The 14,374-nt window shown below is 41.6% G+C and overlaps 1 protein-coding gene across 3 annotated transcripts in view; it reads right to left on the minus strand.

Moving 5' to 3' along the window:
• Nucleotides 1–14,374, minus strand: part of STX2 (syntaxin 2) — a 107,838-nt gene continuing 93,464 nt past the window's right edge. For 2 of the 3 annotated variants that reach the window (XM_077293308.1, XM_077293311.1), the window contains 3 exons: nt 11,825–11,935; nt 11,522–11,638; nt 1–1,232 (listed from right to left, as the gene is read on the minus strand). In XM_077293308.1, coding sequence (XP_077149423.1) covers nt 11,555–11,638; nt 11,825–11,935 — 195 coding nt within the window. In that variant the 3' untranslated portion in view covers nt 1–1,232; nt 11,522–11,554. The remainder of the gene's footprint in view (nt 1,233–11,521; nt 11,639–11,824; nt 11,936–14,374) is intronic. The other variant, XM_077293309.1, reaches the window with a different exon arrangement.

Below are 14,374 nucleotides of genomic sequence, written 5' to 3' on the forward strand. Positions count from 1 at the left end.
TTGTTTTTTTTTAATCAATTTTTTTGCTGCATAATCAAATATTAAAACAGACTGCTCTGTCAGCATCTTCGTGTCCTTTTACACAAGTAGGTACAGTTTCCTCAATGAGCCCCGATTAGTGTTCTAGGAAATCGGCGCTTGTTACTTTGATGTATATGTAACAATGATCAGGAGGGTGGCTTTTACAAATGATAATTCATTTCCACTCCTGGCATGCAGTTAACATCATTGTAGGCAGCACATCCATAGTTTACACCAGGGGATGTACTGCTGACCATCTTTTACAGAAACAAAGGACTGTAACTGATCCTTTTTTTACTTTACCATCTGCCAGTGAGGAAAGTCAGGACACTCAATACATTAAATAGTCATCAGAAATTGCCATGTTTGACCAACCGTTACCTAATGTGCAGGGCCACCTTAACTGAATGCAATCATAAAAATGAATAATATTGGCATAAAACATAGGTGAAAAATAGGAAGACAAAGCAGAAGACTGCAGACATGGTATTAATGCAAGCACGTAGAAGTGGGGACATAAAGGCGATCCGAAGGGTGAAAATAACTAGTTATGTAAACAATGTCTTAGGATCTCTATTAAAGGTATTGGTCTTTTTAATAAGTTACACTGAACCAAGTTCAACAATAAATCAGTCAGGGAGGGCTCACAACCACGTAATTATTCCTTAATATACAGTACTGTGAGACACACAAAATTAACACTGGGTGCAGCCACACTTGAGGTCTGCACTTGCAAAAGGATTGGAAAGAACAAAACATGAAATGGTTACAAAACATTGTTAGATCTACTTTATAGCAGCAATAAAGTGCCATGGCTCAAAATAAAGACAAAATTATAATTTTTTTTCCTTAAAAAAACAAACAAAAAAAAACAATCCAAAAACATTCTTTGTTAAGCAAATTGTTGGTTACGAATGTACTGCTCTGCTTTCATACAGATCATGCTTAATTTTTGACCCTGTACATCAATTCTCTCATAGTAACAAGCTAACATACATGGCATAGAAAACAAACAAACAAAAAAAAACAGGTGGTCAAGTTTGTCACTAAGGCAGCCAAGTACCTATATAAAGGCTTCTGGTGCAAAGCTGAGCGACGAGGTGGTACGGCAGAAGAAATTCTTTGTGGAATCGTTATGTCAAAGTTGTAGCCAGGATGATTATGAGAATTAGCACCAAGACGACTACACAGATGATAATGAAGATCATTTTCTGGAAAGATAAAACGCGAATGAATAAATATATGCATAAACAGAAATTGGAATATGGCTTCAAACAAGATACACTTAAAAGGAATCTGTCAGCAGATTTTGCTATTTAATCTCAAGACAGCATGAGGTAGGGGCCAGGATGTGCATTTCAGCGATGTGTCACTTAGTAGGCTGTTTCAATACAATGAATGTTTTATCAGCAGAAGATTATCACTATATAACTAGGTGCCCACTTCTGTCCTGGTCCAACTCCTCCCCCAGCACTGATTAGCAGCTCACTGTCATTAGACAATGTACACAGAGAGCTGTGGTGTGAGTGAGGACATCTAAAAACTCTGAGGGTATGTGCACATGGTGCGGATTTGCCTGCGGATCTACAGTGGATTAGCCGCTGTGGATTCGCAGCAGTTTTCCATCCGGTTTCCAGTACAATGTAAACCTATGGAAAACAAAATTCGCAGTGCACATGCTGCGGAAAATACCGCGCGGAAACGCTGCGGTTTATTTTCCGCAGCATGTCAATTCTTTCTGCGGATTCTGCAGCGTTTTACACCTGCTCCTCAATAGGGATCCGCAGGTGTAAAACCGCAGGTGGAATCGGCACAAAAACCGCAGGAAATCCGCGGGTAATCTGCAGGTAAAACGCAGTGTGTTTTACCTGCTGATTTTTCAAATTCTAGCGCTACAACATGGGCACAATTGACAGTGTTGTTAAAACCTACATTATTTTGTCATAAAGTACAACATTTTTGGTGTGCCTTTATCTATAGGCACAATATGCATCATGTCTATGGGAAATCCCTAACATACTTGCATTTGAAAATCTGTAGCATTCCCTCAATTTCTACATAATTCATGTGCTTTTTGGGGGGATGGAGGGAGGGTAAAGGGGTGGGGATCTCAAAACAATCTGCCACATACAGTGGCATGTAAAAGTTTGGGCACCCCTGATCAAAATCACTTATTGTGAACAGTTAAGCAAGTCGAAGAAGAAATCTCAAGGGGCTAAAGTAAAAGATGAAATTTCTCTGGTATTTTGGTAATAAATGTATATAAATATTTTCATTTTTTACAATTTAACCCCTTAGTGACCGAGCCAATTTTTACAATTCTGACCACTGTCATTTTAAGAGGTTATAACTCTGGAACGCTTTATCGGATCCCGCTGATTCTGAGATTGTTTTTTTGTGACATATTGTACTTCAAGTTAGTGGTAACATTTCTTCGATATTACTTGCGATTATTTATGAAAAAAATGGAAATATGGCAAAAAAGTTTAAAATTTTGCAATTTTCAAACTTTGTATTTTTATGCCCTTAAATCAGAGAGATATGTCACAAAAAATAGTTAATAAATAACATTTCCCACATGTCTACTTTACATCAGCACAATTTTGGAAACAAAATTTTTTTTTGTTAGGGAGTTATAATGGTTAAAAGTTGACCAGCAATTTCTCATTTTTACAACACCATGTTTTTTTTAGGGACCACATCACCTTTGAAGTCATTTTGAGGGGTCTATATGATAGAAAATAACCAAGTGTGACACCATTCTAAAAACTGCACCCCTCAAGCTGCTCAAAACCACATTCAAGAAGTTTATTAACCCTTTACGTACTTCACAGGAACTGAAACAATGTGGAAGAAAAAAATGAACATTTAACTTTTTTTGAAAACATTTTACTTCAGAACCATTTTTTTTAATTTTCACAAGTGTAGAAACAGAAATTTAACCACAAATTTTGTTGTGCAATTTCTCCTGAGTACGCCGATACCCCATATGTGGAGGTAAACCACTGTTTGGGTGCACCGCAGAGCTTGGAAGAGAAGGAGCGCCGTTTGACTGTTTCAATGCAGAATTGGCTGGAATTGAGATCGGACGCCATGTCGCGTTTGGAGAGCCCCTGATGTGCCTAAACAGTGGAAACTCCCCACAAGTGACACCATTTTGGAAACTAGACCCCTTAAGGAACTTATCTAGATGTGTGGTGAGCACTTTGAACCCCCAAGTGCTTCACATAGGTTTATAACGTAGAGCCGTGAAAATAAAAAATCGCATTTGTTTTCACAAAAATGATTTTTTCGCCCACAAATTCTTATTTTCACAAGGGTAACAGGAGAAATTAGACCACAAAAGTTGTTGTGCAATTTCTCCTGAGTACGTCGATACCCCATATGTGGGGGTAAACCACTGTTTGGGCGCACCGCAGAGCTTGGAAGAGAAGGAGTGTCGTTTTACTTTTTCAATGTAGAATTGGCTGGAATTGAGATCGGACGCCATGTCACATTTGGAGAGCCCCTGTTGTGCCTAAACAGTGGAAACCCCCCACAAATAACACCATTTTGGAAACTAGACCCCTTAAGGAACTTATCTAGATGTGTGGTGAGCACTTTAAACCCCCAGGTGCTTCACAGAAGTTTATAACGTAGAGCCGTGAAAATAAAAAAAATCGAATTTTTTCTACAAAAATGATCTTTTTGCCTCCAAATTTTTATTTTCACAAGGGTAACAGGAGAAAATGGACTCCAGAAGTTGTTGTACAATTTGTCCTGAGTATGCTGACACCCCATATGTGGGGGTAAACCACTGTTTGGGCGCATGGCTGAGCTCGGAAGCAAAGGAGAACCATTTGACTTTTCAATGCAAAATTGACTGGAATTGAGATCGGACGCTATGTCGCGTTTGGAGAGCCCCTGATGTGCCTAATCAGTAGAAACCCCCCAAAAGTGACCCCAATTTGGAAACTAGACCCCCCATGGAACTTATCTAGATGTGTAGTGAGAACTTTGAATGCCCAAGTGCATCACAGAAGTTTATAATGCAGAGTCGTGAAAATAAAAAATATATTTTTTTTTTTAACAAAAAAGATTTTTTAGCCCCCGAGTTTTTATTTTCACAAGGGTAACAAGAGAAATTGGACCCCAAAAGTTGTTGTCCAATTTGTTCTGAGTATGCTGGTACCCCATATGTGGGGGTAAACCACTGTTTGGGCGCATGGCTGAGCTTGGAAGGGAAGGAGCGCCGTTTTGGAATGCAGACTTTGATAGAATTGTCTGCGGGCGTTATGTTGCGTTTGCAGACCCCTAATGTACCTAAACAGTAGAAACCCCCAACAAGTGGCCCCATTTTGGAAAATAGACCCCCAAGGAACTTATCTAGATATGTGGTGAGAACTTTGAATGCCCAAGTGCTTCACAGAAGTTTATAATGCAGAGTAGTGAAAATAAAAAATATATTTTTTTCCCACAAAAAAAGATTTTTTAGCCCCCAAGTTTTTATTTTCACAAGGGTAACAAGAGAAATTGGACGCCAATATTTCTTCTCCAATTTGTCCTGAGTATGCTGGTACCCCATATGTGGGGGTAAACCACTGTTTGGGCACATGGCAGAGCTCGGAAGAGAAGGAGCGCCATTTTGGAATTCAGACTTTGATAGAATCGTCTGTGGGTGTTATGTTGCATTTGCAGAGCCCCTGATGTACCTAAACAGTAGAAACCCCCCACAAGTGACCAAATTTTGGAAACTAGACCCCCTAAGGAACTTATCTAGATATGTGGTGAGAACTTTGAATGCTCAAGTGCTTCACAGAAGTTTATAATGCAGAGTAGTGAAAATAAAAAAATATTTTTTTTCCCACAAAAAAGATTTTAGCCCCCAAGTTTTTATTTTCACAAGGGTAACAGGAGAAATTGGACCCCAAAAGTTGTTGTCCAATTTATCCCGAGTACGCTGATGCCCCATATGTGGGGGTAAACCACTGTTTGGGCGCACGGCAGAGTTCAGAAGGGAGGGAGCACATTTGACTTTTTTAGTGCAAAATTGGCTGTCGTGTTTGGAGACCCCCTGATGTACCTAAACAGTGGAAACCCCCCAATTCTAACTCCAACCCTAACTCCAACACACCCCTAACCCTAATCTCAACACGATCCATAATCCTAATCACAACCCTAACGATAATCACAACCCTAACCCCAAAACAGCCCTAATCTCAACCCTAACCATAACCCTAATCAAAACCCTAAATCCAACACACCCCTAACCCTAATCTCAACCCTAACCTCAAACCTAACCCTAATCCCAATACACCCCTAACCCTAATCCCAACCCTAACCTTAACCCTAATCCCAACCCTAACCCTAATCCCAACCCTAATCCCAAACGTAACCCTAATCCCAACCCTAATCCCAAACGTAACCCTAATCCCAACCCTAATCCCAAACGTAACCCTAATACCAACCCTAATCCAAACCCTAACCCTAATCCCAACTCTAACCCTAACTTTAGCCCCAACCCTAACCCTAACTTTAGCCCCAACCCTAACCATAACTTTAGCCCCAACCCTAACCCTAATTTTAGTCCCAACCCTAGCCCTAACCCTAACTTTAGCCCCAACCCTAACCCTAAATTTAACCCTAACCCTAGCCCTAACTTTAGCCCCAACCCTAAGGCTACTTTCACACTTGCGTTGTGTGGCATCCGTCGCAATCCGTCGTTTTAGACAAAAAATGGATCCTGCAAATGTGCCCACAGGATGCCTTTTTTGCCTATAGACTTATATTACCGACGGATGGCCACACGTCGCGTCCATCGTGCACTGGATCCGTAGTGTTTTGGCGGACCGTCGTCACAAAAAAAGTTCAATGTAACCTTTTTTTTGTACGTCGCGTCCGCCATTTCCACGCATGCGTGGCCGTAACTCTGCCCCCTCCTCCCCAGGACATAGACTGGGCAGCGGATGCGTTGAAAAACTGCATCCGCTGCCCACGTTGTGCACAATTTTCACAACGTGCGTCGGTACGTCGGGCCAATGCATTGCGACCGCCCCGTACCGACGCAAGTGTGAAAGAAGCCTAAGGCTACTTTCACACTAGCGTCGTACTCGGCCCATCGCAGTGTGTCGGGCCAACGTACCGACGCTAGCGTTGTAAGCGCCGCACAACGGGTGCAGCGGATGCTGTTTTTTCAACGCATCCGCTGCCCCATTGTGAGGTGCGGGGAGGCGGGGGTGAAGTTCCGGCCGCGCATGCGCGGTCGGAAATGGCGGACACGTCGCACAAAAAAAGTTACACGTAGCTTTTTTTGTGCTGACGGTCCGCCAAAGCACGACGCATCCGTCGCACGACGGATGCGACGTGTGGCAATCCGTCGCAATGTGTCGCTAATGCAAGTCAATGGAGAAAAAACGCATCCTGCAAGCACTTTTGCAGGATGCGTTTTTTCTCCAACGACGCATTGCGACGGAAGCCAAAAAACGCTAGTGTGAAAGTAGCCTAACCCTAGCCCTAACCCTAAATTTAGCCCCAACCCTAACCCTAAATTTAGCCCCAACCCTAACCCTAACCCTAGCCCTAATTTTAGCCCCAACTCGTCTCTCCTGCCGGCCGGCAGATGGCAGCATGCGCCCGCCATTTTATTTGTCGAGGAAGAAGCCGGCGGGCAAGAGGAGACGCAGGAGGACCCGGGGACACCGGGTGAGTATGATAGGGTCCCCGAATCCCCCTATTTCTCTGTCCTCTGATGTGCGATTACATCAGAGGACAGAGAATTACAGATCGCTTTTTTTTTTTTTTTTTTGCGGTCTCCGGTAAACAGTTAATTACCGGCGATTGCAAAACAGGGGTCGGTAAAAACCGACCCCGATCATGATCTTTGGGGTCTCGGCTACCCCCGGCAGCCGAGACCCCAAAGATCTTCCGGATGCCGGGCGGCGGGCGCACTGCGCATGCGCCTGCCATTTTTTCCCGGAAAAAAGATGGCGGCACCCATCGGGAGCCACGAGGAGCACCGGGGGAGATAGGTGAGTATTGGGGGACTATTCGGGGCCATCGGGGACACTATTTCTCTGTCCTCCGATGTGCGATCACATCGGAGGACAGAGAAATTAAATGGCAAATCGCGTTGTTTTTTTTTTTTGTTGCGACCGCCGGTAAACGGTTAATTACCGGCGATCGCAACTCGGGGGTCGGTAAAAACCCCCCGAATCATGTTCTCTGGGGTCTCGGCTACCCTCGGCAACCGAGACCCCAGAGAAAATCCGACTCTGGGGGGCGCTATTCACTTTTTCCACAGTGCCGTTAATTAACGGCACTGTGGTTTAAGTACCCTTAGCGGCCGCCGTTAAAAGGCGTATCGGCGGTCGTTAAGGGGTTAAGAATTACAAAAGGTAAAATAGGCAGCTGCAAAATTTGGGCATCCTGCATGGCTAGTACCTAATAGCACCGCCTTTTGAAATTATCACAGCTTGTAAACACTTTTTGTAGCAAGACAAGAGTTTTTCGATTCTTGGAGGAGGGATTTTTCATCCATTCTTCCTTGGAAAATTCTTCCATTTCTGCAAGATTTCTGGATCGTTTTGCATGCACTGATATTTTGAGGCTTAGCCACAGATTTTCAATGATGTTCAGATCAGGGGACTGTGAGCGCCATTGTAAACCCTTTACCTTGTGCCTTTTGCAGAAGTCAGTTGAGGATTTTGATGTGTGTTTAGGATCATTATCCATTTGTAGACGCCATCCAGTTCTTAACTTCACCTTTTTTACAGATGGTGTGATGTTTGCATCAAGAATTTGTTGAAATGTCATTGAATCCATTCTTCCCTCTACCCGTGAAATGTTCCCCATGCCATTGGCTGCAACACAACCTCAAAGCAGGATTGATCCAACCCCATGCTTAAATGGTTGGCGACATGTTCTTATCCTGAAATTCTATGCCCTTTTTTCTCCACACATAACTTTGATCATTGTAGCCAAAGAGTTCTAACACCTCATCGGTTAACAGGACTTGTTTCCAAAGTGCATCAGGCTTGTTTAGATGTTCTTTTGTATACTTCTGATGCTGAATTTTATGGTTAGGATGCAGGAGAGGTTTTCTTCTGAAATCTCTTCCGTGAAAGCCATATTTGGGCAGGTGTCTCTGAACAACAGAACAATGTAACAACTCGAGAATCTGCTAAATATTTCTGAAGTTCTTTTTCAGTCAAACGGGGGTTCGGATTTACCTCTCTAGCAATCCAAGAGCAGCTCTCACTGAAATTTTGCATGGTCTTCTAGACCTTACTTTGACCTCCATGGTTCCCGTTAACTGCCATTTCTTAATTACATTTGAAACTGAGGAAAGGGCAACTTGAAACCGCTTTGCTATCTTCTTATAGCCTTCTTTTTGCTTTGTAGGCCACCACCATTTTCATATTCACAGTGCTAGGCAGCTGCTTAGAAGAACACATGGCTGCTGGGTTTTTTGTGCACAAGGTTAGAGGAGGCTGGGTTTTTATAAAGTTTGGAAACTTGCATCACCTGGCCTTTTTTAACAATGATAGTGAACAAGCCATAGCCCTAACTGGCTAATTAAGGTCTGAAAGCTTATTCAAAGTTATCTAGCACACAAATCTCTAAAGGTGAAATACAAAGGAAATGTGTCATCTTTAAATTTAGGCCTTTTAGAGATCATTAAATTTCCAACTTGCTTAACTGTTCACAATAACAGTAATTATGAGCAGGGGTGCACAAACTTTTACATGTCTCTGTATGAATGTGCACAAGTGCACGGTAAGAATGAGAACAAAGGTTAATACTTAAAGAGGTTTAAACAACTTTATTTTAAGAACTGTCTTGAGATCAGCATAAAATAGGAAATAAATGTTAAATACCACTCCTAACCCTTTCATTCCATTCTGGAGCAATGACATACCATCTACCAGTCATTTGTTCCTGCAACCAATCAGTGGTCTCAGGAGGAAGGTGACTAAATGGACAAGATCGACTCATCTGGTCCTGGCAGAGACTACAAGAACACTTGTGCTGGATTGGTGGGTGATTGGAGTGATAAGAACAATCCCTTCCCAAAGCAAGTTTTAAAAGAAGCTTCTTAAAGCACCACTCCAGCATTTTTTTTTAAATTGAACTGCTGTAGTGGTGCTTTAAATGCAAGTCCCTTTCCCACTTTCTGATTCTTCTGGCATTTTCATCTGTTTTCACTGCTGCTTCCATTGGTCTCTGGAGAAATGAGACCTGCCAGGAAGCGCCAGTATTTCATGGAGCGGCGCAGAGGTCACTTTTTAATACAAGTCTATGAGAGCCTCGTTCTGGCTCTCATAGACTTGCATTGGGAGCTTGTGGTGTAGCTTCTGACTTTCAGCCAAATCAGAAGTAATAAAGCAGTGACAAAAAACGTTGAAAACACTGGAAGGTGAGTATGTGACTGCGGGCCGTAGACTTGTATTTAAAGCGCCACTCCAGCTGTGGGGAAAAAAAAACAGCTGTCCCAAATGAAAGATCAACTAATCTAATATACTTACCGTCCAGCTTTTGTCTTATTCCTTTGGAAAATCTTGTTTTCCCAACACTCTGGTGTTTACATGGTGGTGCAATGACGTGCAATCTATTACAATGTCATACAACTGTAGTGGCTACTTACAGAACATATATCACTCAAGAGAAAGTATTTTGTGGCTGGCAGGGGTTGGAAGTCACATTTTAACATATTGGATGGACCATATCCTCATCTCTTCTCTCCGTGTCAAAAAAAAAAAAAAACGCTTTATCTGGCTCATATATGATATTGCCATCAGAATGACTCTTTTTGATATATGATATACCCACATTTTTGGGATGAGAATTGTAGCATATTCTGGTATTTCCACTCTTTTGAAATGACCTTTTTGAACTAGCCATGACACTAAAGGTGGCTTTGTGTATGGACATAGCTTTTTGCTGATTCCACCACTGTGTGAGAACCATATATAGATATTTTTTTGTCTTTTGAGTGGTTCCCCATAATTGAGTTTTCTTGCATAAATGGGACATTAATATTTTCCTTTTTCTATTGGCCCAAAAAAACAGTTATATCTGGTCTATATACCTTATTGGGGCATCCAAGCTGTTGGCTACTGAATTATTCTTCAGTTTTTTTGTTTTTTTGTTTTGTATGTTTCTGATTATTTTTTATATTATGTTTTTTCATACAAGTTTTGCTAATTTTTTATGATATTTTTGCTTAAAGAAGAATCTGTAGATCATTAAATGAGGTGATTGGGGTTTTTTCAATTCGTATCTTGTACAAAATACCCCAAAAATATACGATATGTGAACACTCTATGTGGGATGTTCAGCTTGAGCAAAAAAGACTAACTTTTGTTTTTTGTTGAGTTTGTTTTTTCTAATTTTTTCTATTTTTTTATTTATACTATTTTTGCTAATTTTTTATGATATTTTTGGTTTGCAGATCATTGAAAATGAGGTGATTGGGGTTTTCTATTTTCTCGTACTATATACCCCAAAAAGTATACGATATGTGAACAGCCTATTTAGGGTCTTCAGCTTGGGTAAAAAACACTAATTTTTGTGTTTTTTTGTTTAGTTTGTTTTTTCTAATTTTTTCTTATTCATTTATACTATTTTTGCTAATTTTTTCTGATATTTTTGGTTTTGGGTTCATATTTGTGACATTACCTTTCTAGGCTTTATAGGGTATGTCTAGGGCTTATAGGGCCAGCCTTCGATGAGCGGGGGCACCAACCGCAGAAACTTAGGGTGCCTACCCCCGCAAATAGGTAGTGGATAGGAGTAGGGTTTTGACAGGGGTCAGTTAGTTCCCTTGTGATATTTTTCATTGCATTGTCCTCAATTTTAGAACTGTGTATTTTAACTTTGAATATTAAAAGTTATATTTTAGGAATCCTTGTGTTTTGGTTTGGTGAAGTCACATCGCATCATGCATCAGGAAATAAAAAGCAAAGTGGTGGTAATCCAAGAGGCCGAATGTTGGGAAACACAGTTGGTGGCATACTATTCCCTATTCATGATGCTGGATATTAAGAATACATTTAAGTCATATGTATGTTTGTGCGTACGTATATTTCTTGCTCTTTTTTGACTTTGTGCAACTCATTGATTGCAGAATTTCCAATGTGCAACTAAGAAAAGCCGACAAACCACATTGTAACAGTGATGTGGACCCGTCACCAGAGGTATTAGAAAGTTCTCAAAACCATTCACCATAAACATTATTTAAATTAACGACAGAGAAGTAGATGTTAGAACTGAAGTGCACATATTTGTCCCAACCACCGTGTACAAGCAGGGCTGACATATAGTGTGCACTACACCCATAAGTCACTCTTTATACAATCAACCTGGTTTACAAAAGGCTAGTGTTAAATTTACCTAATTATATGATGTATGTGTAAGTATGCCCCTGACATAAACCAATTACAGCAAGTAATCTGATAAATTCATTTCTTCCAAGTTGATGGTATAATAAGAGTACAAAAAAATGAAAAAAATGGTTACTTACTGCCTCATGGGCAGATGCTGAATTATAAAGTGTTCATTTGAGACCAACTGATAAACCTATTATCAAGGCAATTATGCCAATCACCACCAATACTAAAATGGCAACGATCCATCCTTTCTGTAAGCAGAAAAATATTAAATTAATAAAAAGTTTGCTGCAACTTGGCTAGATGACTTGCTATACAACTCCTAAGCGAGCCAACATCATCACTTATTTACTATTCTTTACTAAAGCTGCAATGTGACCGGCTTCTACGGATAAAGAAAAGGAGCCCGTCGGTTTGTAACAATTACGGTAACCTACCCTGCGCGATTTGCTCTGATATTTTACGGCCTTCTTGGTTTCTTCTTTGGCATGTTCAATGTAATCAGCAGCGTTTTCAACATTCTTCTCAATATTGTTTATCATTTCACCCTATGATGAGAGTCATAGTTCAAATGTAAAGAAAAGAAACAGAAAATAACAAAATGACAAACAGGGCTCTAAAACGCTAATTTGTATAATCGTACAAACACTATTTAAACAGTAATGTGTCACAAAGTTTTAGCAGGCAAATCTGAGAGAAGCATAATGTAGGTACCAAAACAGAGACAAACACATTTTAAAACTTGACTGAGCTGCTGGTAAGAAGTCTCTTGCTGCAATATTCATTAGAAGGTTCTTTAACAGACCTTGATCCCAGCAATGTGTCATTTACTAGTCACCTTACTGTAGTTTTGATAACATGAGTGTTTTAATAGCAGGAGATTATCACCAGAGGACTAGTAAACCTGCTGCTATGTAGTTAGAACCTCTGTAAAACCCCGCCCCAAGCACTGATTGGCAGCTTTCTGCTGATGCACAGTGTACACAGAAGGCTGCCAATCAGTGGTGTGGGCGGGGTTATACAGAGCTCAGCATTCAGAGCACTGCTAGGTCTGCAGCAGAGGTGATTTATCAAAACTGCAGCAAGCAGCCCAGTAAGTGATAGATAGCTGGAATAAGGGTCTTTGCCCCTACATCATGCTGCTCTCACATGCGTTAGTGAAAACCTGTTGACAGTTTCCCTTTAACTGAAATAAAAATTGTTGTCTGAATTGAGTATCGTGGATTTACTGCTTGTTGGAGTATATTGATGAATTTCTCACGTTTTCACTTTGCATTTGATGTCTTTTTGAGAAAAATAGCCAAATGGGTTCTCCCATCATATCATATGGACTAGCAAGCAAAGGGTTAAGGCTTAGGATTCGCAGTACTCAGGCCAGTCGTGATTCTGTGGCTGCCAGATGGGAATGCAGTGAACTGCCTACCTGCCAGCATCTGTGGCTCTTTTTTCGATTAGCTGGCCTGGCAGGAAGTCAAGCGTGTCACACCGTAACAATAATATCACGCCAAACTGACAAATCAAAAAAGAAGCCATGTATGCCATTATGTAGGAGACTGCTGTGCTCCCGTTTGGCAGCCACAAATTAAGGGCCATTCACTGGCAAATCTACAATCACATAAGAATTGTTAAGGCCGGGTTCACATTAGCGTTTGAGTCCACAGCGTTGTGCTGCGGACTTCTTTCCTTAGCTCCGCCTCCTTCTGCATACCTATCTTTAACATTGGGTACGCAGGGACATGCGTTGTATGCGGATGCGTCCACGTGCGTAGTTTTAACGTGCCCACCGAAAGCAACATGATGCATTTTCTTGCGTTCAGCGGTCACGTCAAAATGAGGCACGCGGACGCATCCAACGCTTGTCCCTGCGTACCCAATATTAAAGATAGGTACGCAGGACGCATGCGGTAGTAGGCGGAGCTTAAGGAAAGAAGTCCGCAGCACCGCACCGCTGACTCAAACGCTAATATGAACTTAGCCTAAGTCCATCACAAATCTTGACAGATCTGAGCACAAAGCTCTATCTGGCATTCAGATGCGGTTTAGATTTAACCACCCTTCAGACAGTATCTTCCATGGAAAAGAATCTCACGAGATTTTGGGCTCTGGAAATCCTCTGACTTACTAATGACATGTATTTAAGAAAACGCTTAGAATTTGTCACTTTTTGTGTTTTTCCTCACAAGTGATATGTAATCTCTAAGGCTACGTTCACATTTGCGTTGTGCGTCGCAGCGTCGGCGCCGCAGCGCACAACGCAAACAAAAACGCAGCAAAACGCATGCACAACGCTGCGTTTTGCGCCGCATGCGTCATTTTTTTCATTGAATTTGGACGCAGCAAAAATGCAACTTGCTGCGTCCTCTGCGCCCTGACGCGGGCGCCGCAGCGACGCATGCGGCGCAAAACGCAAGTGCGCCGCATGTCCATGCGCCCCCATGTTAAATATAGGGGCGCATGACGCATGCGGCGCCGCTGCGGCGCCCGACGCTGCGGCGCTGGCCGCAAATGTGAACGTAGCCTAAAAGAGACATTTCCATTGTATATATTTGTGGCATATCCAAAGGATGCAGGAGATGCGGGTCCCGAAAATAGGACCTGCATCTATGTCCAGAATGGGACCGTGACATTGCCGTCAATGGAGAGGTGGCTGTGATTCCCTTTTCTTTGTCGGAAACTTTCTAGCACTTCTGCACTGACAGCAGCACGCCATTCTCGAGATACATGCATGTGGTAGGACACACATTTACTACCCACTTATCACACATTGTGTGGGTTCTACATAAATATACAAGATGGAAACACCCCTATAAAGAGGTACTGTGAACATAAAAGGTGTACACACCCTTGTTAAAATGCCAGTTTTTGACAACAAAAAAAATTATACCAAGAATCATTTTCACCTTTAATATCAGCCATAATCAATACAAGTCAATAGAAAAATAAACTGAAATCTTTTCCAATGGAGAAAGAAAAAAAAAATGTGGTTG

The sequence above is a fragment of the Ranitomeya variabilis genome, chromosome 1 (genome assembly GCF_051348905.1).
Source record: "Ranitomeya variabilis isolate aRanVar5 chromosome 1, aRanVar5.hap1, whole genome shotgun sequence".
NCBI classification, from domain to species: Eukaryota; Metazoa; Chordata; class Amphibia; order Anura; family Dendrobatidae; genus Ranitomeya; species Ranitomeya variabilis.